This window comes from Polyodon spathula, unplaced genomic scaffold, assembly GCF_017654505.1.
Source record: "Polyodon spathula isolate WHYD16114869_AA unplaced genomic scaffold, ASM1765450v1 scaffolds_646, whole genome shotgun sequence".
Lineage (NCBI taxonomy): Eukaryota > Metazoa > Chordata > Actinopteri > Acipenseriformes > Polyodontidae > Polyodon > Polyodon spathula.
Genome location: NW_024472135.1, coordinates 1 through 25,000, shown reverse-complemented (window position 1 = coordinate 25,000; position 25,000 = coordinate 1). Strand labels below are relative to the sequence as shown.

The 25,000-nt window shown below is 36.4% G+C and overlaps 1 protein-coding gene across 2 annotated transcripts; it reads right to left on the bottom strand.

Moving 5' to 3' along the window:
* Nucleotides 1-7,258: 7,258 nt before the first annotated feature.
* On the bottom strand, nucleotides 7,259-23,396 carry stk40 (serine/threonine kinase 40). Of its 2 annotated transcripts, none has more exons than XM_041240655.1 (11): nucleotides 23,168-23,396; nucleotides 18,522-18,651; nucleotides 18,145-18,230; nucleotides 17,899-18,042; nucleotides 16,395-16,622; nucleotides 15,972-16,024; nucleotides 11,228-11,343; nucleotides 9,931-10,075; nucleotides 9,513-9,632; nucleotides 9,311-9,395; nucleotides 7,259-8,969 (listed from the first exon to the last, which is right to left on the bottom strand). In XM_041240655.1, exons 2-11 carry the CDS (start codon nucleotides 18,637-18,639, stop codon nucleotides 8,751-8,753), a joined length of 1,314 nt encoding a protein of 437 aa, XP_041096589.1. In that variant the 5' UTR covers nucleotides 18,640-18,651; nucleotides 23,168-23,396; the 3' UTR covers nucleotides 7,259-8,750. The 2 variants fall into 2 exon arrangements, with proteins under 2 accessions (XP_041096589.1, XP_041096590.1); XM_041240656.1 differs by lacking the exon at nucleotides 23,168-23,396 and adding an exon at nucleotides 22,876-23,156.
* Between the last annotated feature and the right edge of the window lie 1,604 nt (nucleotides 23,397-25,000).

Sequence of the window (25,000 nt, the reverse complement as noted above, 5' to 3'; positions counted from 1 at the left end):
AAAAAATTACATTAGACAAATACACAGGGCTTATTTATGAAACCCTTTACAGTATATTTTAAACTGCTCTAAATGTCAAGACAATGTATTAGATAGATAAAGCAATTAAATAGATTAAAAAAAAACAATTAGGTCTGTTATTAATCCAATTATAATTACTGAACAAGAAAACTCCGATTTCATTCTCAAAAGCAGGTCTGGGCTGTGAATTCAAGACCCTCGACAGTACTGAGGGTCGATGTCTGGAGAAGAATTCTGAGGGTCGATGTCTGGAGAAGAATTTTGTGTAAAACTTTTAAAAGCTTCTCTAAATACTCTCAATGTTTACCAGGCTGCCTCCGATTATAACAAGCCTGATTTATAAAGCCAGCTCTTCGGGTGCCCCAGTAAGTTATGTAACAGTGAATTTCTTAAAACAAACAAACAAAAAAAAAAACTTTTGAAAAAAAAAAGTTTTGGAGCTTATTTTTTCTGTAGCTTCCAAGAAGAATTCAGTAACTCGCTTTACTTTCTTCTCCCAAACACACTTCTTCTTTTTTTTTTTTCCCCCTCACAACTTGAGCATTCTACAAAACCTGTGGCAATTTTTTTTCCCCCTCACAACTTGAGCATTCTACAAAACCTGTGGCACTTTGTCAAAAAAAAAAAAATAATTACATATGGAAAACTTCATCATCCCTGCAGTTCTGAGGGTCAAGTGACCTCAGACAACCTGAAGCTGAAGTAGTTTCTTTTACAGTCTATTAGATCGGAGCTGAAGCACATTCTGAGTTGAAATGCAGCCCCTGGACCCTCAAGCTGTGAAACAGTACCACAGTGACTTGTTTTCTGACCCTCTTAAGTACACTCATGCATATGATAAGGTGCATTGTGGTCAATGTTTTATTCAGCTGTTAGAAGCTAAATGTAGTCAACGAAACAAACTACTAAAGCTCCAGTATAGATTGGAAATATTCAATGTCTTTTTTTTTTTTTTTTTTTTTGCATTTATAAGTATTACAAAAACCCTGGGCTATACTGTAATTAATTTGGAATTACAGCTGTGCTATTTTTACAGAAACCTTTAAAAAGTTCCAGATATCAAACAATGGCTTTAAAGATAGCTAACAGTTTGTGTCATCTTACACGGTTGTTGTGTTGAGTAATTTATTTTTTTTGTAACAATGAAAAGAAAGAGATTACAATTTGAAATTGCACTTCCAGCACTGATTTTGACCCAACACTGAACACTGTGCAGTGGAGTATTCCGGTAAGCGTCCGCCTCCTCTTGCCTTTTACAAGCTGATATGCTCTTGTAAATCTGTTCAATTCCTGGTACCTTTCTGAAACTGCACAAATTCTGTAGACCGAATGGGTGTTTTGGACCGTACTGTTTGGCAGTAAACAGTCCAAATGCACTTGTAATGATTACTGTCTTCAGCCAATAATGACATGCACAGCCTGTCTCTGAGGGGTGGGCTGGTTTTGTTTGTTGCAATTGGTTTTGGTCATATTAAAATGAACACTCATGAACAAGTTCAAATCAATTTTTGGTCCAATATAAACCCTTCCATTAAATAATAAGAGTGGTTCTTAGCAAAGGCACAGAGAATGAAAATTGGGGTTTAATTCCACAAAAAAGGATGTATTATTATTATTATTATTATTATTATTATTATTATTATTATTATTATTATTATTATCTTCCTGATTACAGGCAAAACAATGTTTAAAGTTAAAAAAAAAAGACTATGGAAGAGGAAAAAAGCTTGTAACATTTTAAATAGGAATATTGGATATCACAGAGACAGATTTTATAAACATGAGGTATGATATAAAATATTACGGACTTAATATAGTTGACATGCCTAGACATACTCATATGAGAATAACAGCACCTGGCTAGTAGGCTCCCAAAGGGTATTCAGGTCCCACCCCCCACTATACGATATGATCTGTAACATCTGTTTGGAATTGCCTGTACTAGACCAGCAAAAGAAACCCCTCAATTAAATTATCCAGGTTCTATAAATTACTGACCTGGGGAGGCACCCTCTAAAATACAGGAAGTGAGAGAATCCAAACTCAGCTGAAAGGGCATAAATATTTGTACGACGAGCTGCACGGCACTCTGCAGCCAGGTCCACACGCTTGACAGAACACGCAAGGGTTTGGTTTTAAATAGATACATTTTTATGCCTGACACACTGGACAAGTCAAAAAGAAAAGCTAGGCACATCACCTTCATAGCTTCATTTAAAAAAACACTCATTAGTTTGCTTTCTAAATCTTCAGCTTGTTAATATTCTTCAGGAAAAAAAAAAAAAAAAAAAGAACTGAGCCTCGGGATATCGTGGTCTTCCAGTGCCCTCTGACCCTGCGTTTGTTTTTTTTCCTAAATCATGTGGGCATTGTTTTTCTAACCGCTCTCGTTGGCACGTGATAACAAATGATCTAATTGATAAGAGTGCAATTCTCTCTTGAATGGGAGTTGATAGCCAGGTGTTCTGGACACCAGTTCATTTTAGGGGTGATTATCCCAGGACCACTTTCAGGTAGGTTGCACAGTTACATAATTCATTATCACTACTGCAGATACAGCAGGATATACTGTGGCTGCAGCAATAAGCAATATCATTATTGTAAGAATGAATAGGCCTGTCATTGTACCAAACCGAATGCTATATATTTCATGTGTAAAATACACCTGTCATAGTTTTAGAGGGTATTAAACAGTACTCTGGCTGGCTCTGGTGGTAGAGTGGTGACCTTTGATTCACAGGGTAGTTAGTTTAAGTCCCACATGAGGCATGGTGCTGATCTCTCATTTTCCAAAATATTGTTTAATTTACCTTGTAGACCTATAAGGTTTTAGTTTAAATCCAGTTCGAGTCACAAATTAGTGTTGTAAAGCAAAATAATAATAATATAAAGAGATTGATATAAGATCTTATATGCAATGCCATCATCTTGCTTGAAGCCAAGTGGTGAGGTGTGATAATTTGTTAGCATGCTGTGCTGCTTCACCTTAGCAGACTTGGTTCAAATCTGGCTGATTTTCATTTATTTTCAAATAATTACAAAATGTCCTATATCTACAATGATAAAGCAAGCTTTTTCTGTCGAAGTGAGATAGCACAGTGGGCTAGTTCACTGGTATGCTTTGCTGTTCTCCTTGGAATGCTGGGTTCAAATCCAGTGGATTCTTTCCTTTATTTTCAAAGAATTGGTTAACTGACCTTATAGTCAATGTGAAACACAACTTTCCTGTGGGAGCTGGTGGCACAGTGGGCTAACCCCATGGCTGCCTCTCCTTGAAGACAGTGGTTCAAATCTAGCTTGTGGAGGGGAGTTTGTGAGGTAAGTAATAATGTTGGATGTAACTAACAAAGTTGGTTGTGTTTCCACAGATGGAGGAAAAGGAGAAGACCTTCCCTCTGAAGGAGAAAGGAAGAAGATAAAAGGGGGGGGTCTGGCCCCCCCTGCCTGGGAGGAGAATGGAAGAGGGGATGTTACTTCCTGAGATGAGGAAGGGTAAAGAATTACACTTAGTTTTTTTTTTTCAAAAAAAAAACCCATGCCTTTATAAAGGCAAAAAAAAAAGGGATGCATTTATTGTGAGGCGTGGGTATTTTTGATTTGTGTTTTTTTTTTCTCTCTCCTCCCACTCAGGAAGGGTCTGGCCCCTCTCCCTTTATCTGGTTTTCTCCCTTTCCTCCATCTGTGGAAACACAACCAACATCATTTATTACATTCAACATTATTACTTACCTCAGGAACTCACCTCCAGGAGCTGGATTTGAACCACTGTCTTCAGAGAGAAGCAGCCATGGGGTTAGCCCACTATGCCACCAGCTCCCACAGGAAAGTTGTGTTCAACATTGACTTTAAGGTCAATTAACCAATTCATTGAAAATAAAAGGAAAGAATCCACTGGATTTGAACCCAGCACTTTAAGGAGTGCAGCAAAGTATACCAATGAACAAGCCCATTGCACTTCCACAGAAGAGCTTCCTTTATCATTGTCTATATATGAAATTATGCAATTATTTGAAAATAAAGGAATCAGCTGTACTTGAACCCAGTCCTCTAGGAGAAACAGCATAGCATGCTAGCAAATTATCACACTGCACCACCTGGCTTCAAGCAAGTCTCTACCATTGCTTATAAGACCTTATGTCAATCTCTTTATATTATTACTTTTACCCTTGACCAATGTGACACATTGAGTCTTTTAAAAAGGGCAGTCGTTGAAAATGAAAGGAAAACACATGCATCTAAGCTGGGAATCAGAGTCCCATGTTCTACCACCTGAGCTAGCTCACCCCCGCCATGAAAACATTATTACATTTTGTTATGTGGACCTGTGGCTATGTTGTGAATCTCAGAGTTTCATTTGTGACTTGAATTATGCAAACACAGCACTGCAGTGACTGCTTTGTGAAAACAGGCCTTAGTCAAAAACCTACTCAAAACATGCTAGACAATTTACAGCTATATAGCATAGTGTGGATGGAGAGGGCAGTGTTGGACGCTATCCTGTCGGTAAGGCTAAAAGTTTGCCGATTTCCACACAGCCAAATATTGTTTAGTATTGATCAATTATTGCTTTAAAAATATTTAATTGTATTAATTGATATCAAATGATGTAGAACTATGGCAGATGTGTTGTCATTATTGCACAGCTCTACAGTGCTGATTGAAAAGGTTTAGACAAGTCTTAAAAACTGTGTGTGTGTATAAAATTGAGCAAACAGGCCATTATTCCCCCATCCAACGTAAAGCATGCTGGAAAAAAATTACAGCACACCGGTATTGAGATGCTGTATAATTTATCCTGACACAACTATGGTGAAATAATCAGGATTGAATTTAAAGCCAGACTGCAGACACACAGCTGGTTTACTCATCCTTACTAAACACCCATAAACATTGAGCTTCAAATTCCTCCAACCAAGCAGAGCATGCAAATGAATGGCTTTCACACCAGGATCAAAATGATTCACACAGCTTAGATGCACACTGCTAATAACTAGCATGCTTGAACAGAAAGTAAACTTTCTAGTATATTTATAATATACCTTTTATTCTGAATATAGTGCAAAAGCTGCAAGACATTTATGATAACCTCGTAATTTGTGATCAACTGCTTGAAGTTACCGAGGAATATGATCTCCACTAGAACACACCATGAAGTGAAATCACAACACGTGCTGCCCTCTGCTGTCCAAATGCAAAACTGCATGCTGCTTTTCAGCTTTTCATTACAACTATAGCATGCAGCTCCATCTGCTGTACTCAGAAGGAAATGCTAATTATTATTAGATCATTTCTAAATGAAATCTTTTTTTTCACTTTTTACTGTGAACTCTTTGTGTATATTGTATAAGGGTGTGCATGTATTACTGGATTCTCAAGACCTCAACATAGTACAAACAGTTAAGGGTTTGCCTTAAATATTGTGAATATGCCAGAATTTTAAATGACAAACTGTTTTCACATGAAATGATAACTTGTGCAATCTTGTGTAAAAAAATCTTTGAACCGTACCTTAACAGCTCATGTTTTTCTAAAAATACAAAAAAACTATCCCCAGAAGTTGTAAAAGAATATAGTTAAGACAATTGATTAAACAAATATGCAATAAAAGTGAAAACCAATTCCAATTTCTCTACCATATTTTTTTTATTGCAGACATGCATGTAAAGATTTGATGAAGTACAAAAATATGTCTTTTATACAAATTTGATTCTTGAATTTTTTTTTTTTTTTTACAACGATTATTTATTGTTTAACACACAACCAAGCAGCCCTCAAACACAATGCCTTTATATTATTACTTTTTTTTAAATTTATTTTTAAAACTGATCCTGCACCACTATCGCTTTTCCAGTTAAAAACACACACACACACAACTGTTTAGAAGATTCCTAAAAAATACTTTTATAACATTTATCCAGTACTATGGTTTATTTTTGATACACTTCCTTTAGTGTGTCTTGCGAATCAACATGCTAAGCCCCCATCTTACACTGAACTCAACACCAATGCTGGGTTTCATGCTGTGAAAAACGCTACTATGCACAATAGCCGCACCCCTTGAAATTCACCTGATTTCTGTTAAGTTTATTTGTTTTAGGTGTATTTATTAATTTTTAAAAAACATGTTTTTAAAATGTACTTTACTGAACATACCACTCGGACCAATTGCTGTATTAAAATACGACTAAAAAGCAGATTTCAAAATTAAATTGCAAGACATGATATACTGCATATTTTAAAAAGCACAAAAAAAAAGTTTGTGGCAAATCTAAAATATACACGTTGAAAAAATAGAGGTTTTTTTTTTTTTTTTTTTTTTTTTAAATTGCTAAATAATGGCAAATATATTTTAACAGCTAGCTGTAGCTCTGCTTTGGTAACCATCAGTGCAACATAAAATGTATTTGTAAAAATGCTTGCAATAGAAATATCTTTATTCAGAAATTCAATCCCGTATTCTGTATAGCTTAATTCAATCATTTTGTGGCACAGCTTTACAGTGTTGTTGTATCTTGCTATGTCAAAATATGTTTACTCCAGAAACAAATAAGTTTTTGCTAGGATTCAGACATGTGATTTAACCTAGGAATCAGGCACTGTGAACCAAGGCTAACAGAGATCAGCTGTCAAATGCATGGAATAAAATAATCTAATGGTTTTAGACTTTATGTAGGCTATACCAAATTGATCAGTTCAGTCAGTTTTTTACAGTAAAATGTATAAACCAACATTTGTGGCTCTTAAATTGCAAAGTATTTTACACGTGATCTTCTGTATGAAAACTTAATGAAAAAAAAAGCATGTGAGCTTACAAAGTGTTAGCATTTCGCAAGAAAACATTTCAAACGTCCAAGTGTATGAGGTAAAGGGTTTTCTAAATTGCTATTCAAATGTGTGTGTGGATTACAGCAAGGAGTGTGTGGGAGTCTCGGAGAAATCGTAATGACAGACTCCAGGGCTCTTGTGTTGGCATTAAGACTCTCCATTAAAGACCTGAAAGGGTTGAAATGACTCTAGATCACATAGGGCATGAGGGTTCATTCTAGCTATACGATACTTACAAAAAAGTGGCAAGAAAGGCATTCAAAAATTCACAAAAAAGAAACAAAACATTTTCCTCCACAGCTTGTTTTTTAAACACTGCACAACTAAATATTTTAATAGTGTTACCTGGTTATATGTTTTAAATATTATTCTCTTTCTTTTTTTTAAATTTAATTTTTTGTTTATAAAAAAAAAGCAAAACATTTGTTTCTTTAGAAAAGAAAGCACTAAATACACTTGTTTGGTTTGGGGAGAGGTCCTTTCTTGCAGACAGCCTCATATTTTAGTTTTAAGTTCTCTTTGATAGGATTATAACTACTAAACGCATAATTGTTAAGACTGTCAGCAGAGCTTTATTCAACTCCAGCAATCCCTAACATGATTTAATAGATTATTTTCTGGTAAGCTGTATCTTTCGTTTTTAATGATTATTATTTTTATTCAGTAGGATAAGCTGTGCAATAATTGCTTACCTTTGTTACATAAAAAAGGGGATTGACAATACTAGTTGGCAAATGCCAAGAAAATACTTCAAACCATGCATGTGGGGTCCCATCCCAAAGAATAATAATAAAAAAATATTATGGGTAAAAAGAAGATCAGTAAAGTACTTTAGACTTCGCAGTCCAACCTAATAGCATCACCCTATTCAGGGGATTTTAGTTTTCACATTTATATACTACTAGATCTGTACCAAGACGATAGAAACAGGTAAGACAAACTTATGTAAATGTGTTACAAGGGAAAACATGTTTAAAACAAATGAAACATAGATTAAAAAAGAAAAGAAAAATAAGTTCACAGAATGAATGAATGAATGAATATACTATTCTTGGCAAACATGCATTTAAAGAAGCTATCTCCATGGTAGACTCAGAATTCACAATGGCGAATAAATCTAGAACTATAAAATATATCTAAAACATAGGTTTAATAAATTATAGCCTTTCAGAGGGTTTTTTAAACCACCAAATGGGAGCTTTAACTTGGCATAATTCGGTTTAATTCCTTGCACTTCATTTGAAGATAGCTGCCTGCTGCCTGTATTCAGAATATATATATATATATATATATATATATATATATATATATATATATATATATATATATATATATATATTATTCAGATATAGCAGCATTTGGTATTTAAACATGTATGGCAAGTCATAATGTAAGAATTTTTATTGGGCTTTTTTTTTTTTTTTTTTTTTTTTATAGAATCTTTAAAACATGGTTTGCCAATAAACCAGAAACAAAAATGCTACCTTTAATTAAACAGATGAGTAAGCTTATTCAGATCATATGGAGAGACCGTTTCCAGCCAAACCCTCCATACTACAATATGCACCAAAGATAATGCTTTGTCAACCTTGACACTATCTGTTCTGAGTCACCATTCCTGAAGTGAGGGACTGCGTCATTGTTAAAAAGATGGAGAGGTAGATTTAAAAGTCACAATTAAAAAGAAGTAATCTAGATTAAGTCAATACAAAGGCAGATCTACTGTATAGTATTTCACAAAACGAAAGGGGATCATCGAATCAGAATCAAATCCTCAATAGAGCTGGGGTGGATTGCTACATAATTCTGTATGGCATAACACAGTACTGCTCTGGATTTTCAGTACATCGGTGAATCCGAGAATAGAGAAAGTCGCACTTGTGCTGCTGCTACATGCCAATGGCTTACTTTCGCAAATATCGCTGAGCAAGGAGGGCAGCGTCCAAAGGGCTCACAGGCTGGGCATCATGTCCAAGTCGCCGCACGGGCGGGATGTTGCCAAACTGCCGCTTGGGCATAAAGTTCTTGGCTTCATGAATAGTGTTCTTTTCTTCTGCCAGCATCAACTGCTGTCTCATGTAGTTCTCGAATTCGTACTGTGAAGACTCTTCTGTCAGCTTTCCCTGGAAGAAAGCACAAAATAACTGGTTAACCTTTGCCTGTCCTGAGGGTTCGGTATTCTACAAATCAGTTGATAAACGTAGCGCCCAAATAAGTTTGAAAGAGTTAAATAGTTTATATTCACCTTGCATGCCTGTGAAGTCAACCAAAAAACAACTTTTTCCACATCCCGCAATATTATAGAATATGCCTAAACTGCGTTGTGGTCAGAATCACAACTATGGTTGATCAATCTGTGGGATGGTACATTTTCAGACATTTAAAATGTGCTTTTTGTTTCCCCCCTATCTACCACTAGATGGTGTCGCTGGGTATCAGACAGCTGCTGGACTCGATATTTTACCTCTTGTGGATGTTCTAAAGGATTTGCCTGGTCATCAATATCCGGCACTACCTGCAGTGGACCACTGAGTGAAGACATCGACTGCCTACAAAATGTGACAAAAGAGAGACCAAAAAAAAAAAAAAAAAAAAGGTTTACTGCTTAGGATCTTCACTGAACCCTTTGAATATCCCAAATAATTCTCACCTATAAAAATGCTTACCATGATGAGATAATGCCACTGAGAGAATCCAGCACCTCCGATGCAGTCTGCCTCTGCTGTGGGTCAAGGACCAGGAGTTTCCGGATAAGACACACAGTGTTCTCTGAAACACGACCATCCCTACCATGGAAATACAAACCGTTATATACATATACAGCAACAGCTATATCTTCTGTACCAACTTAAAAACATAAACAAATAAAACTAAGTAAATAAACAGGAAAACAAGTAACCTTAAGTCAATAGTAATTCTGAACCTTTTTTTTTTTTTTTGCCTTAGTATGCATAGTATAATATCTTTGTATTGCATTACCATACTACTATTGCAAAGGTTCAGCTGAAAATACTGGTAAACAGCTCTTAACTTCACATCACTGGCACAGCATTGTTATGAACAAAAGGATCCACATTTACGTACTCTGGGATGGTGTACTCTGCTGCCTTAATTTTCCGGAACAGCTCCTGAGGTATGCTGTCATAAAATGGAAACTGCCCATACAGCATGGTGAACAGCACAACTCCTAGAGCCCACATATCGCTTGGCTTCCCACGGTACGGCCGACCTAATAAATGGAGAGAGAAACAAAAACGCAGTTAAAAGTAAGCTGTCAAGTCCAGTATGAAAACAGTAGAGCCACACCCTTTTCTTTATCGAACCCTTCAGTTCTTTTCCACTGGGATTTTTGTAAGCTCTATTGAGATTCAGCAAGGTTCATTGAAAATTCCAGACCCATCCTCTCGTATCGTGGTGCAATATTTAATGTTAAATTTGTCAGAATGCAAAGCAGATCTGCAGTATGCACTCCAATTGATGTCTCATTATAGCAAAAATATAGAAGGAGGGGTGCTAACATGAGGTATGGTGCAACGTGTTATGCACAAAACTGGTATTACGCCTTTGTCATTAATATCCAAATCCACATCATGCATGTTCATCAGCATAAATGAGTCACAGACCCTAGGTGGCCCTTAAGTACTGCAGACTTGATTGTTAAGAGGGAACAAAACTGAAATTATAATTTAGTATTCTGAATATACAATCTGCCACAATCACATTCTTAAGCAGGGTTTTGCTAAAATACCATATTTCAAACATTTACACAGCTGGAAACATTTATTTTTCACCCCCTTTAAATGCAATTGTTGTAGGCATGGTTATTTCCTTAGAAAGTAGAATGCGTTTGCATTTCTGTAGTGCTCAAGCTCTGAAAATGTGCATGCATTTAACATATTTTAAAGAAATATGAGTCATTCATTGAATGGCAAGAGAAGAAATGTGCTCAAGGTTGAAGATCATGGCCAACTTCTGAAAAACAAAAGGGATTTAAAAGTTGTTTCCTTAGTGACTCACTTAATGAGTCACAGCAGCAATATGTATTACTACCAAACCTCCTTTGTGAAGATATGCTTTGCAAAACAATCTTATTTTTGCACCTTTTAAATCAAATTTACTTTCCTCAAATCCTTTAGGAGAGGATGCTTTCAAAGACCAAAATTAAGAACTCAGCGGCTGATACGGCCAGCCACTATTACTTAACCTTTTTAGATCATTCTAAAAGATAAGATTATCCACCAGAAAACAGGAAACCTAAAAGGCTATCTTTTAAAACAAATGCATTTATAGATGTCAAACCCTTGCTAAAAACACTTTTAGAATGAGTTTCAATATGAAGACCCATTAGTACTGTAGCATGTAATAGAATCTATTCCCTTACCACTGAGGACATCTGGGCTGATATATGCAGGGCTTCCCCGCTGGTCTTTGAGAAGGTCGTCCTCACTAACCAGGTGTTTCCCCAAGCAGAAATTGGTTATTGTTATTCTGTGAGTCCTAGGAAACAAATATAAAATACAGGAATAATTAAACCACAGGTGGAATGAGTTCAGGTAGTTAAAATACAAGTGCATAGTTCACTTCATCCTAACAAATGTTCTAAAACTTTCTTACACCCTGTACCACCAGTTTGTAGATTAATCCAATCACTGAAATCTGTCAACTAAGAACTCTTTCTTCATCCCAATACTGTATGCAACGTTCCATGACACTGCAGTTTAAAAAACAGTCATCTGTCAGCATTTTACTAGTAAAACCTAACCAGCACTATTTATGTTATCGTTAGTACCCTGCTAGAAGTCAGGCGCTTTTAAAAGATGAGTAATTTAAGGAGACAATGATGCTTTACAGAATTTGACATACAACTGAATGGTTCCACAATTCCCATACCAGTCTATCTGTATAGATGTTCAATAGTAATACTCCTGATCTACAGTCCATTTTCCTCTGAGCCTGCAGAAAAGTGTATAGGGAGTCTTTCTGCAGGTCAAGTTAGTATAAACACTCACTGCATGTCCCTTAAAACCTTGACATTTTAGTACATTGTATTTAAACAGATCAAATAAAAAGACTACAGAGAGCCAAGCTTGGATTTATGGATGCAACTATGTCTGCAATATGTACACAGGAGTGAGTCACACCATATATTAGTAATGCAATAGGCAGTCATATATAATATAAAAAGGTTTTATGCACCAGTAGGAAAGATTCAATGTATGTAAATCCCAGGAATTACATTTGTGTTTTTAATGCAACATAGTACTTCGTAACGTAGCCAGATGCCACAGGCTGGAAACAAAAGGTTTATTGATGCACAACGGGGAAAATAAAAACCTGCTCTATAATTGGCACTAAACGTCAGTGAATCACTGTGCTAGTTAAATCCAGTCTTTCTCCTGGAGCATTACTTATATAACTGTACACAAGGGAACATCTCGATCCACATTTTCTTGGAACAGCAGAGGTTACAAAGTTATCTGTTTGTAGTACATGCGGTGTATTTTCATAAAAAAAAACAGACCATCAGACAACGGCATAAATCAACACTGCGAGTACTGATGCCTTACTTGTACGTTGGTGTGCAAGACAACAGTCTGGCAGCCCCAGCAACTGATAGTATAGTAGACTCCTGTTAATCTGCGTTTCAATAATCTGTGCGATTTAATACAGTACATTATCGAAATGTATTGGTGCAGAAATCATCAGATCAATGTGGAAGTGGGTATTCACACTCTTTATTAGTGTGGAAATCAGCGTATCAGTGCGGAGGCGGACAGTCACCATTTAATTGAATTCAATTAAATTGAGTACAGTATAGTGCAAGCCAATGTACAGTACTGTATTGTAGTTACTGAAACCAGTGACAAGTGAGCAGAAAGCAGATTAAGACTCTTAGCCTGGAAGTCTGAATATGAAGAGCAGTTATGAAAGCAAGATCAGTGACTTTAAAACCAGCTCTCTCTGCCTCTGAACAACTCAGATTATGTACAGTATATATTTTGACAATTGGTGGGACATTATATTTTATTTGTATTATTGCATTTCTGGAGTTTAATTAATAGCACAGGGATTTCTCAAATAGTAAACTCAAATTTTGGCTAATCAGTGTTTTCCACTAATTCGGGCTCAAATCGGTCCCAATCTGCATGGATTAACGGGAGTATACTGTATAACAAATATAGAAAACATTAATACAAATTTGGTAGGACTCCATTCTAAAAAACAAAACAAAAGCTCTTTTGTTCCTCCTCTCAATAATGAGCTATGGAAACATCACTCAATCATTACACAAAAGAAACAATCCCACATTAATAAACAAATGAGTCAAGATATGGATTCAGTTGAACAAATGCCTTATGACTAATCATTCAATGATATAAAGTGAGTATTAATAACATGAGGTTTTTAGAAGGATAGCACGTCACGGTTCATTGATTAAGAAGTTCATTCAAACATTAGGTCTTCGGATTCTGCAGCAATAATGTTCAACCGAAAATAAATGAGTGACCAAATAATTAAAAGATAAACAGGACCAAATTTACAAAAGAAAAAAAAAATTATTCAATTTATCCAAATACAGTATCAAACCTCTGATCATCTGCAAAATAAGTTTCTGCAACTCCACAGGGAATTTGAGAATACTAAATCAGATGTTTCCAGCAGGAAATGGGATGATCGGAAAAAGCCACAAAAAGAATATTAAAACGGATCTTTATGTAGACCACTACGCGAGAGATTCGATTTATAAATCATCAGAATATATCAAAATGCCAGTGGTTAGACAATCCCACTGAACTGCAAGCAAATGCAGCACAGTCACTGGCAATGTTCCTCTTACTTGTAATCAGGAGGCCTCAAAAGGTTATTTTATTCTATTTAACTTAGTTTACTATTACACACTTTTATTTATTGATATTATATACATAACTTCAAATGCAGAATACTAAAATATTTATCAACAGCTAAAATAAACAGCATTGAAATAACAAATCTGCTCAGCTAATGCAGACTGCTCTGTCTAGCTGAAATAGTGGCATGGGAACACACTTTTGTACCGTTTTTCTAATGTGCAACCCACTCGCTTTACACAGACGACAGGAAACCATAAACCCCAACATCCCTATGCTTAATCAAGGTTTAAAATACAGTAGAGAGAAGTGAAAGGCTCAGTCCATGAGAAACCTTCCATTCAGTGATGCAAGCAACCGGTCAAATAAAAAAATAAAACTGCCCCTCAGCATACTGTGTTTAATATGTAAAGAACACGCTTTAAATATACCACGTAAACATTACCTCATACATTAGGATTTACACTCCAACCTACCCAATGGACTGAGACTTTCGATGCTTTAAAACACCTGATAATTATTCATTTCTTTTCATACAGGTTTGGTACATCAAATTTACAAAAAGCCACTGCGTGCCCTTATTTCATTGCCTTGATCAAAATACTAGTACAACATTAACCTTTTCACTAGTACGGAAAATACAAATTTGACCTTCTGATTTACACTCACAAATCCAGGCAACAAATCCTATTTATTTCCCATTCTAACCCAATGTATCATGTATATTCAGACGAATACTGGGGAAACTATAATATGTGGCTACAAATTTGTTTGCAATGTCCCTGCTTTATTCTGTAACACTTGAATAACCACAATCACAAGTGTTACTAATCACCACGAGATTTAGAGGTGCCGCCTCAAACACCAGAAAGGCAGTATAAAGTGTCAATTTAGAGCGGATAACAGAGTGTGTGTGGGGTGGGTGGGGGGGGGGGGGGGGGGGGGGGGGGGGTCAGGAGCGATCATGAATTACTCAAGAGGTATAATCCTACAGGATGTCGTGTCATATGACTGCGAGTTCTTGGTGATTTCCCATCTCAGTCTACATGAAAACTCCATTTCAGTCAATCCTGAAAATCTATTTCTGTGCTAGACTTTAATAACACTGCAGATGAAAAAGGAATTGCGCAACTTTTAAATGGGATCGTCAAAAAAGGCAAAACGATTTGGTTTTTGTTCCCAAGAGTGGCTGTCCGTATTCCTGCCCCAACCAGGTTCATATAAATACTATAAGAAAGTAAACAGTGACTTGCGTCAGCAACATTTGCTCTGGATGACTCATCCCTTAGCGATGGTTCTATCCTGGCAGCAGCCTATTGTTTCCTTAGGAACTGAGTGTTCTACAACCGATTTGACTGCTTTCACAAAACACTTAGAAAAATGTATAAAAAAAAAGAAAAAAAAAAAAAAACAGGGCTTTGGTCATGATTCAACATGCATGCTTTGAATAACCAGAAATTAATCCAACAAGTAATACACTCCAATTTTGGGATGACATGTCTTACCACACAATAAAATCATTGTTCTGAGCTTCTTTACAATCACATTTCGTTGTCATCTCATTTCTGTAGTTTTGTGGCTCCATCCATATGCATGACACTGTACTCTACTTAATCTTTCTGATCTTGGCTTTTTCTATCATATTAGGCCACTGAGTTGTTTCTGTTCAGAGTAAATGACAAAGGAATCCTCTATGATTAACTAGTGGGTTTCTCATCTAGCTGTGAATAAATTTCTTGGTAATCCAGCAAGATTTACACAGATGCTTAAATCTCCAGCGTTTGACTGCACCATGTTAAAAAGGTGGTACTAAACTTAATGCAACTACATGAAATATATATATATATATATATATATATATATATATATATATATATATATATATATATTCCAATGACCGCGAAATGCCCATCAAATTTATCCTAAAAACTATTTCAGCATGCCTGGCTTAACATCAATTATAAAACAGAATATGCATATTTGTTACTGAACTTCTCATCTCTATGAATCAAGATGACTGACTGATTCCAATCCAGATTTTCCTGTATTTTTAAAACCAATTTATTTATTTTTTCTAAACAGATTTTAGAAATGATCCAATGCAACGTGTTTCTGATTATCCTTTAAATTTTCCAAAAACAAAAAAAAACTCAGTTACTCTATGTGACTGAAGCAGGAATGTGTGACTTGCAGCTCTTGCCTTTTTAAATGATCTTCTGTATGATACCTACATGATTTCTCAATGTCTGCAAAGGCAAATGTGGACTGAAAACCTACCTTTTATTTAGCACCATGTTTCCCAGCTTCAAGTCCCTGTGCACAATATTTTTCTGCAACACAAGAAAAAATGTTTCTTTTCTGATTACAAGAAAAGCTGAACAAAAAAAACAGAACAACAATGAATGAAATATGAGAGCTTTAACATGTCATAAATCTATCATCCCCAAAGACATTCGCAATATACACCAAGTTAATCAATGTTATTTCATGCAAGGTACTGGCTTTTTGTGAATCTCCCAATGTAACATTTGCTACATTAATACCCTGACACGGCCCTCTATTCCACTTATAACACAGTATGCTTTGCAACAAAAACAGTGTACATAATTTACACGTAGAAGCTGAAATCAAAGCCTACATACTGTGGTTATCAAATAAGGGCTCAGGAGATATAAATTGGATTAAAAAAATTGTTAATACCTTATGCAAAGCTTCCACAACTCGTGCAACGTCATAGAATATTACAATAGTTTCCCTCTCACTCAGCCTCTTCTCTTTTATAACATAATGCTGGAGGTTAATGAGGTCTGCAGTTTTGTCGCTAAAATCATGAGCGCAAAGACAATCCAAAACTAAACAGATCCTCTTCTTCATTTTCCGGACCAGCTTGTTGGCTTCGTGATCTTCTACAATCTCGTAGGCTCGGTCCTGCAAAGACATTACTTTCATCACTTCAGCTCTGTCCATGAATGTGATAATTCAGGTCCACACAGTATTCATATTTCCTTATCACTACCAGGTGTGAATATGAACAGTCCACGTGAAGTGGGAGACCCATTATTTCCAATTATCGTTTTAAGTTTTTTTATCTTACATCTGGTAGCTAAATGACATAACAAAAAGTGTCATCTGATATTTGAGTCTTGCAAGTGGATGTTTCTTGCTGAGAACTGAACAAACAAGTCTCTCGGCTGAGAGAAAACCATTGTTTAAAATAGATTAGGAGTGAATCACACCTCTACTGTGAATTACTAAAACTAGTCCACACTACTAGTTTCATACACCTAAGCTTTAATCGCTCCCAATTGATTTGAGATTGACCATTAAAATGTAATCAATTAGTTCAAGTTTAACTCTGCAATCCCTCCTCTCTACCCACACACTTGAGCAGCACACTATCTTTTTAAATGGAAAACTCTATCCCAAAAGTACTATTAAAAGAAGGAAAAAATCTAAATCGGACTTGAGAATATACACCAAATACATTGAGAACAAAAAAAAAAAAAAATGCAATTACTGGTTATTTATTTCAACCAGCTAATTATCAATGTTACTCTGCTTTTCAAAATATCTTTCTATGCTAGTTGTGTGTGAAATAATAAAATATAGGCCTGTATAAGGAAATACAAAAATAAATTAAAAAAAAAACACAGTAGAAGGAATGAGTCACCTTCAATGCAAACTGCTGCAACTCAGGGTGCTGTAATGACATAGCTGTCTTATCTACCAAGAATGACTCTTGTGCAATAGTTGCAAAAAGAAAAAAAAAAAAAAAAAAAAAAAAAAAAAAAAAAAAAGGTGCTTCTCAGTTAGATGTGCACAGAACTCATCTACATTACCCCAAAGTGCACCTAAATTAATATACACCACTGGTAACAAAAACATAATCAGCGTTAGTGTTCAGTTCAAGTTAATGGAAGTGAATTACATAACCTCAAGTTGGGGGGGCTGGGAGTGGCAGGAGCCCCGAGGAAACATGCAGTTTACATGATTTGATTGCTTGCCTCGAACAACAAAAGGCACAGACAATTGTCTCTCAGTCACTCTGTTTACACAACAGGTACCATTATTGCAGTCTGCTGGGGGCGTGATACAGAACGTCCTATTTATAAAGCTTTAACTCATGAGTTAGAAATTGTCTAATAACCCTACCGCAGATACCTGCTGTCGTATTCACATACCTGAATTTTTAAAACTCTCTCACCTGGAAGAGGCCATGATGATGGACCACACCATCCTGATCGTGAAGCAAAGACAGCAGGGAGTACTCTGTATGCAGCAGCATCTTTCCTTGGCGTTCCTCTTGGGTTTCTGCTCCCTTTTCACCCCGTTCTTCCAAGGTGAGGATCTTAAAAAGAAATAAGGGCACACAGTTAGAGATCATATTGATTCCGTATGTTATGTACAATTGTGAGCCAGTAACAGTATTGCACAGATTAACTGCACTCACCTTTAATTGATAAAAGTCATCTGTGCCGTCTTTTCTTGCCAAACACTGAACTATACTTGGCACAGGGGAGTTACCTAAACGATGTCCTGCAAGTATAAAGCACAGGCACGGACTCACTTACAGTAGAATATACTTAGCCTGAAAACAGCAGTACATAATAAAGAAATATCAAAACACAAGCTGTAAGGTCAACCAGACACTTGAATTGATAGCAATCAGAACTGGATTCCTGATGAGATGGCCTACTAAAAGCAGGGCCATTTGAACCTGCAGGGTGTGAAAATGTATAAAGGAAAATACATTTTACTGTTGAGCCCTAACTTTTACAAATTCATGCACCTGTGTAAAAATAACATAGGCAAAAACAAGATTCATACCTAGTATAAAGGGTCCAGCTCTCTTGGCATTGTTTCCGGCTATCCCAGTACAAAGAACTTTAGCTGCTCTGCTTGATGTTTCCCCAGCTCCTCTGTCTGTTCCCCTTCGTTTTAACATCCTCTTTCAGCTCTGAATGAAACAGAACAGAGCTTAGCAAATGCCAGAATACCCCAGCACCGCAAACACTGTGATTCACAAATCCAAAGTGTAGCACAAGCTTTCTTGCAGGAGGAATCTGTACAATGTGCAGTACTTTACAGACCAGCCCACTAAGTGTGCAGCAGGAGGCGTCTACATCCTCCCCCTTCGGGGAAAGGATTGCCTAGGCTTCCTGTGGTTATTTGGCAATTGGAGGTTAATTAACAACTTTACGGGTTGAATGATGGTGCAAATGATCCCAGAAAACGCCCAAACCTGATCTTCAATGAAACAAAGTGGCTACATGCTCTACCATTAAGGGGCTTTTATAATAATAATAATAATAATAATAATAGTAATAATAATAAATGTTTTCTCTTGTGCTACACTAGTAACCTACTTGTGGCAATTTTTTTTTTTTTTTTTTTTTTTTTAATGGAAACTGTTAACCTGGTTTAGAGAGATGGCTCAGCTTCAGAATCAGTGGTTCATCATCACTGTTAAAAAAAACAAACAAGCAGGAATGTGCGACTTGCAGCTCTTGCCTTTTTAAATACAAAGGTTGTGTCTCTTCACAAGAATTTAACGTCATTCTGCACTGAAATGGGATACTGTGGGTCACATGCTAATTTACCAGGACTTGAATGCCTACTTGATTGCAGAAATGCTGAAAGTTTTAAAGTCCATACAGCAGCAAACTTAAAATCTCTGCATCTCCTCTTATTTTGAAGTGATTATTTAAAGTAAATGTGCGATCACTTCCTGGAAACTGAAATGTGACAATACTACAATGTGCATCCACTGGATCACCAGCTTTTTACAGTCCTGTTTCTCTATCTTAAACTGTAACAATATTCAAAGACACTGAACCAACTATTTTCATGCAATTGCCCCTTTCTACCAAATCCAAATAATTGCTTATATATATATATATATATATATATATATATATATAGAGTCATCTGAAGACAGTTGAGTTTTGTGGCTGAATGCATGCACAAGGAATAAACATCAGGATATAGAATACAGTACATTTCGCTATTTAAAAAAAAAAAAATGTTTGATGGTTTTCTTTAAATTTATCACTACACTGCATTTTGTAGTTCCCAAAACAGTGAAACGTGTGGCTAACTGCAATTAATCACGTTTTCCCTGGAGGCTCCCTGCAGCTACAGTGCTATTTGTCACCAAAATGAAATGTCAGATTTCCTCATGTGAAAAGAAAACACACACACATATTGTTGCTTGTTTTGTGTCACTTGCCCTTTCAGAGCCTTTAAACTTTTTTAAAAGGCGGCATTTAGGAGTTTGTTGATGTGTAAAAACAGCTCATGATATTATTAGTAATTATTTATTAATATAAAACAGGGTGTGTGCATGTGGGTGAACTCATGAAACTGCACTGAAGTCAACTGGACACTGAAACTTGGCACCATCACAATGCAAATGCATGAAAGAAAAAGAAGAAAAAATATACAACATTCAGTGATTAACCCTGGTCTTCAGAGTGTGCCAATCACTTTTCTCTGTATAAACTCAGCTGGCTGTTGGTCAGGAGTGGATATTGGCAGACACAAAAAACCTTGTTTAACAGTTAAACTTTTTAGCAGAATGCAGAATGTCATAATGATACAGAACAGTCACAGTAGATACAGCACCATAAAAGTATATGCTTTTATTACAACAAGGTCCCAAATATGCATTTTTCAGCAATGCCTTCCAGTGCCTGTCTTAACAGAGATGAAGGAATTGTTGGGTTAATATCTCCAGTATCTATAATCTAATAGCAAGCTGGTTGACTCATACATACCACCATACACAGTATTCCTAACATTACAGCTGTGTCTAGAAATCGTAAAAGCATGAAAACGAACTTGCATGCAAAAGCATTTTTTTGACAGAAGCACATATGTACACAATGCACTGAAGCCTAGCAAAGAAATGTTCAGGTACTGTACTTATCAAAACAGCAGGTTAATACCACTGAATATGGAATATAGGAACAAACAATATTTGCATGGTGGACATTAGTTAGATGCATCCTTATGAAAATGAACATGACACTATCAACAATTTAAAGAAAGGACTGTGCCAACGCAAACAAAATCAGTACACATTAATAACACCTTCGGAATCAGACAGTGCATGAAGAGAACGGTTAAAACATGTTTGAGTGATGAAAAATATTTAAGAAAACGCAATAAACAAGTAAGATGTGGACTACTCATTTTTATTTAGATTGCATTAAAACAAATCATGCAGCTCTACCAAGATAACTAAACAAACACAGTATGTACCTAATAAGGAATTAAAGCCAATGAACCCTTTAGTGGAACAATTCTATGTTAACATCTTGATTCAGAGAAGTCTTGAATGCCCAGACTGCCAAATGGAATTTGTATTTATTTGAGATGCTATCCCTGTCACCACAAGCATGACATACGGTCTACTTTAATTACAAGCGGCTTCATACTGACAGGGAATAATGCACTTTTAAAAGAAATTTGTTGCAGCATGTGGCAAATTAGATTGCATGGTAGATGACTGGTATTACAGCTGAATATGATGGCAAATCATCTCGTTTCAGATGTGCAGCAACTCAGTCAGATTAAAGTTATTATTAACACACTTCATCGACTGCTAATAAGACGACACTTTGTGATTCAAAGGCAGACATTAAACAAACTACATGTATTCGCAAAAAGATTTTTTTTTTTTTACAGTATTTTCAGCTCAAAAGATCACAGTTCAGTAGACGCTATGCAGTCTCTGGCCACCTGTGATGGTTAAAAATAGATGCCTGAGCTATAAGTATTTTACAGTCATCTGATGTCTGCAGGTGGAACATTTTTTCAAGGTTAGAAGACAACTCAACCCTATTCCAAAACGTTCCTACTGCATAGTTGCTTCAAAGAACCCATTCTTAAAATAGCTGAACACACACAACAACAACTGTGGGATGTCTGTGTTCGACCAATCCTTTTTTTTTCCTATGAGATCACCCACCTCCACTCAGTTTGCAAATATGCATGCACTAAAATATCTGCAAAACACAACCTACAGGTTCAGTTAGAAGAAAATAAAATAACTTAAATATATAATGACAGGTTCACTAGAATTTAGCTAAGATTTGGTAAATCAATTATAAGGCTTAATTGTTTGCATGTGTGTCTGTAAACATTCAACTATTCTTGAATGCATGTTGTGCATCTGTGCCACAGCGCCCAGCTCACAGCACACCAGATCCCAGTACTGCCCAATATTCTATGTTGGTTTAACATTTTCCAAACCTTGTGTAATGAATCATGCTTTGATACAAACAATGGTGTACTTATGTTTTCCACTAAATAGAAAGAGTGTGCATTGCTAAATGCATACATAACATAAAGCTTGAAATGTCACTGTCACTTAGAAGGGCACTTTATCAAGTGCCTGTTACAAGTTTGATTTGATCCCTCTTTGGTGACACCACCTCACCCAATATTGAGCACACTTTATATCTGGTACCTGTGGGTCAAATAACGACTGCATAGCATTTTGATCCATTTTGTGATTTAGAAATTAGGCCCGTGGCCATTGTGTAACAAGCTCAGGTGTATCCAGTTAAGCTCCTAAACCCCGGAATGGCTCAAACTGAAATGCACTCTTCCACTGATGAATGACACTAGTCATATCTGTAAATCAGCAAATGCTAAGAGACATTCTAACCTACTACTACATATTAAACAAAGGCTTTCTGACAGCAGGGGGTGCTGGCCAACGACAGGTCGCGATTTCGGTCAACCAGGGGTCACAGGACCACAAAATTCAGACTTTGTCATTGTATTTATTTTGTAAGCAGGAGGAGACACGACTTCAATTCTACAGTAGCGACCGATTTGACTGCATTGTTGACAATCACAGTGTCTTCGACGCATCCTTTGTTGACTAAACTAAGAGCACAGTAAACATACACTACCATGTTTACCCCCCACCTTGTTATGGAGTCCAACTGCGAACCCCTTGTGAATGAATAGGATTAGATTGTTAAACTGCTCTTTGGTACAGCCTGGCAGGGATAGACCGAAAAGAAAATTGTTCAATCAGCCACATGCAAATTAATAATGTGCAACAAAAACTAGAAATAAAACGGATTTAAAGAAACACGACAAAAATAGGCTCTGCAAACTGCACTTACTATTAGGCACAGTACGATCACTCCAGACCGGTACTTACTGTTCGACTACTTCACTGACCGGTAAAGCCTCATGTACTGCTGACCGGCGAGTTCTTCTCGAAGTTCCTTTATCGTAATATTTTTTAGTTCCGTGCAGTTTGTGTAAACAAAGAGCTACAACTTCAGTTTTTTTTTTTTTTTTTTTTTTTTTTTTTTTTTTTTTTTAAAGCTATTTAAAATACTTTCACGCAAACTGGATAGGCCCTTTATAAAAAAAAAAATATGTGTAATATTGCAAGCACAACATTCAGGACTCAGTCGAGCTCTGTTCTAAAATCAACAACTACTAACCTTGTACCAAATATGCAGCCGAAAAAAAAAAAAAAATGTCCTCTACAATCCAGACATGCCGTTTCTGGTCTGTGTTCAGACTGGGTGCAAGAGATTTCCTTTTACAAAACACCAAACCTGTGCCCTGTGAAATTTCTAAAGTTGTTTTCAGTATTACTGAAACGAACAATCAGGAAAATCCTCACTGATCACATCTTTCCATAGCAGCAGCGCCACCTGACAACGGAAATGACGCACATTCTGTGACCGACATCTCCACCCGGCCAATAAGAGGCGGATTTCGGTGCCGACGTAGATGTAAGATAAACACCGCGGCTTTATGGCACGCCCCCTCGCTGTGAGATCCTTGCAAACGCAAACGGAGGTGTATGCAAACATGCGGGCAAAGACGCCTATTAAATGCATGCTCAGCTCAGGCATCGCGTTTGCAGTTTTCTGCTCATTAAACGTTGCATGTTTAAACATTTGACTGTACTTGCTTCTATCTAAGAGTCTACAGATTGCATTGCTTTCATACCCATTAAAATACATTAGATAGGTTACGTCAAAAGAGCTATAGTGAAGCGCAATGAACCTTAAGTTCAGAGCGATCTGAAACATAGCCCCGATCCAGACTGGTGTGAAATAGGGTGCTAGGTAAGTTACTGCATGCTCAAAAAAAAAAAAAAAAAAAAAAAAAAAATTACAAAAAAACACAATTACTCTCTTAATAATATAATTTTTGTATTATTTATTTAATTTACAATGTACCATTGTTAGCTGCAGAGAGCAGATTGGTGCTTAATCATCTATCGTTTGCCAAAAAACTATTGTATTCTAAATAAGCTTATATTGTGGGATAACTGGAACTCTGACTCACATTTTCCACAGCTGTTTACTGCAAAATTACAGCAGAATTAATTAAGCAAGGAGACACACTGACTGCCCCCAATGCAAGACATAGTGCCATAAAAACAAAACAACAGCAAGGCAACAGCACATATATACCCTTGTAAGAGTTGGTAATGGTAAAAGCACAGAGCATTTTTAAAGGGGCTTTAGGCAGAGTGAAAGTTTTATTTTCTTCACATCATCATAGGTAGCTTTGACATTTGCACCCATCAGAGTTTCAATCATATATTTACTTGTTTTACAATTTACCGGTGAAGCTATTGTAGTGTGGGTTTTACTCCCCCCCTCCCTTTCCAAATATAGCCCCTTCAACTTCAAGCAAAACAACAAACCCGCCCACAGAGTTGCACTGGGGGGGGGGGAATGTCAAGTCAAAAACACCCTGATAGTTTCAGGCACATTTTTACACCCCTGGTGTGATTCACTCTTAACTAAAGGGTTAATAATACATTAGCAGAGTGGAAGCTGTGAATCACAACCAGAACGTGCCCACGGGTGAAAAAAAAACCCCGCAATCCAGCTTTTCCGATGGTTTTCAAGATACTGAAAATTCATGTAGGTGCAGTGTGTAACCGCACCCTTTTCATATCTGGTATTCCCCCTAAAATGACTACCAGTGTGTGTGTGCATAGCAATGCTAAACAAGAGCAGTAGGGTTTGCTGTACTGGGATTAATGCTGCAAAGGATCTCCTCAGCTTTGCAAATTGATCTTTTGAAGTGCTATGAGGAACATGTTTTTTTCATGTTTGAATATTATTTTTATAATGTTTCATTTTGAACTAGCTGGAAAACAAAAATATAAATCATAGCATACTACAGTAAAACAAAAATCAAACAAAAAAACTTGATACCCCATCATCTATGATACGTTTTTTTTTTAATTATATTTTTTTGATACACACACACGGAATTATATATATATATATATATATATATATATA

What these genes read in the sequence shown, in the direction of transcription:
- stk40 (XM_041240655.1), bottom strand. Translation starts at nt 18,639, where the DNA reads ATGTTAAAACGAAGGGGAACAGACAGAGGAGCTGGGGAAACATCAAGC. An exon ending in TTGTGGAAGCTTTGCATAAG is followed by an intron (nt 16,025 to 16,394) that starts GTATTAACAATT and finishes CTTGTGTTGCAG; the next exon opens with AAAAATATTGTGCACAGGGA. An exon ending in AGTGGCATTATCTCATCATG is followed by an intron (nt 9,396 to 9,512) that starts GTAAGCATTTTT and finishes CACATTTTGTAG; the next exon opens with GCAGTCGATGTCTTCACTCA.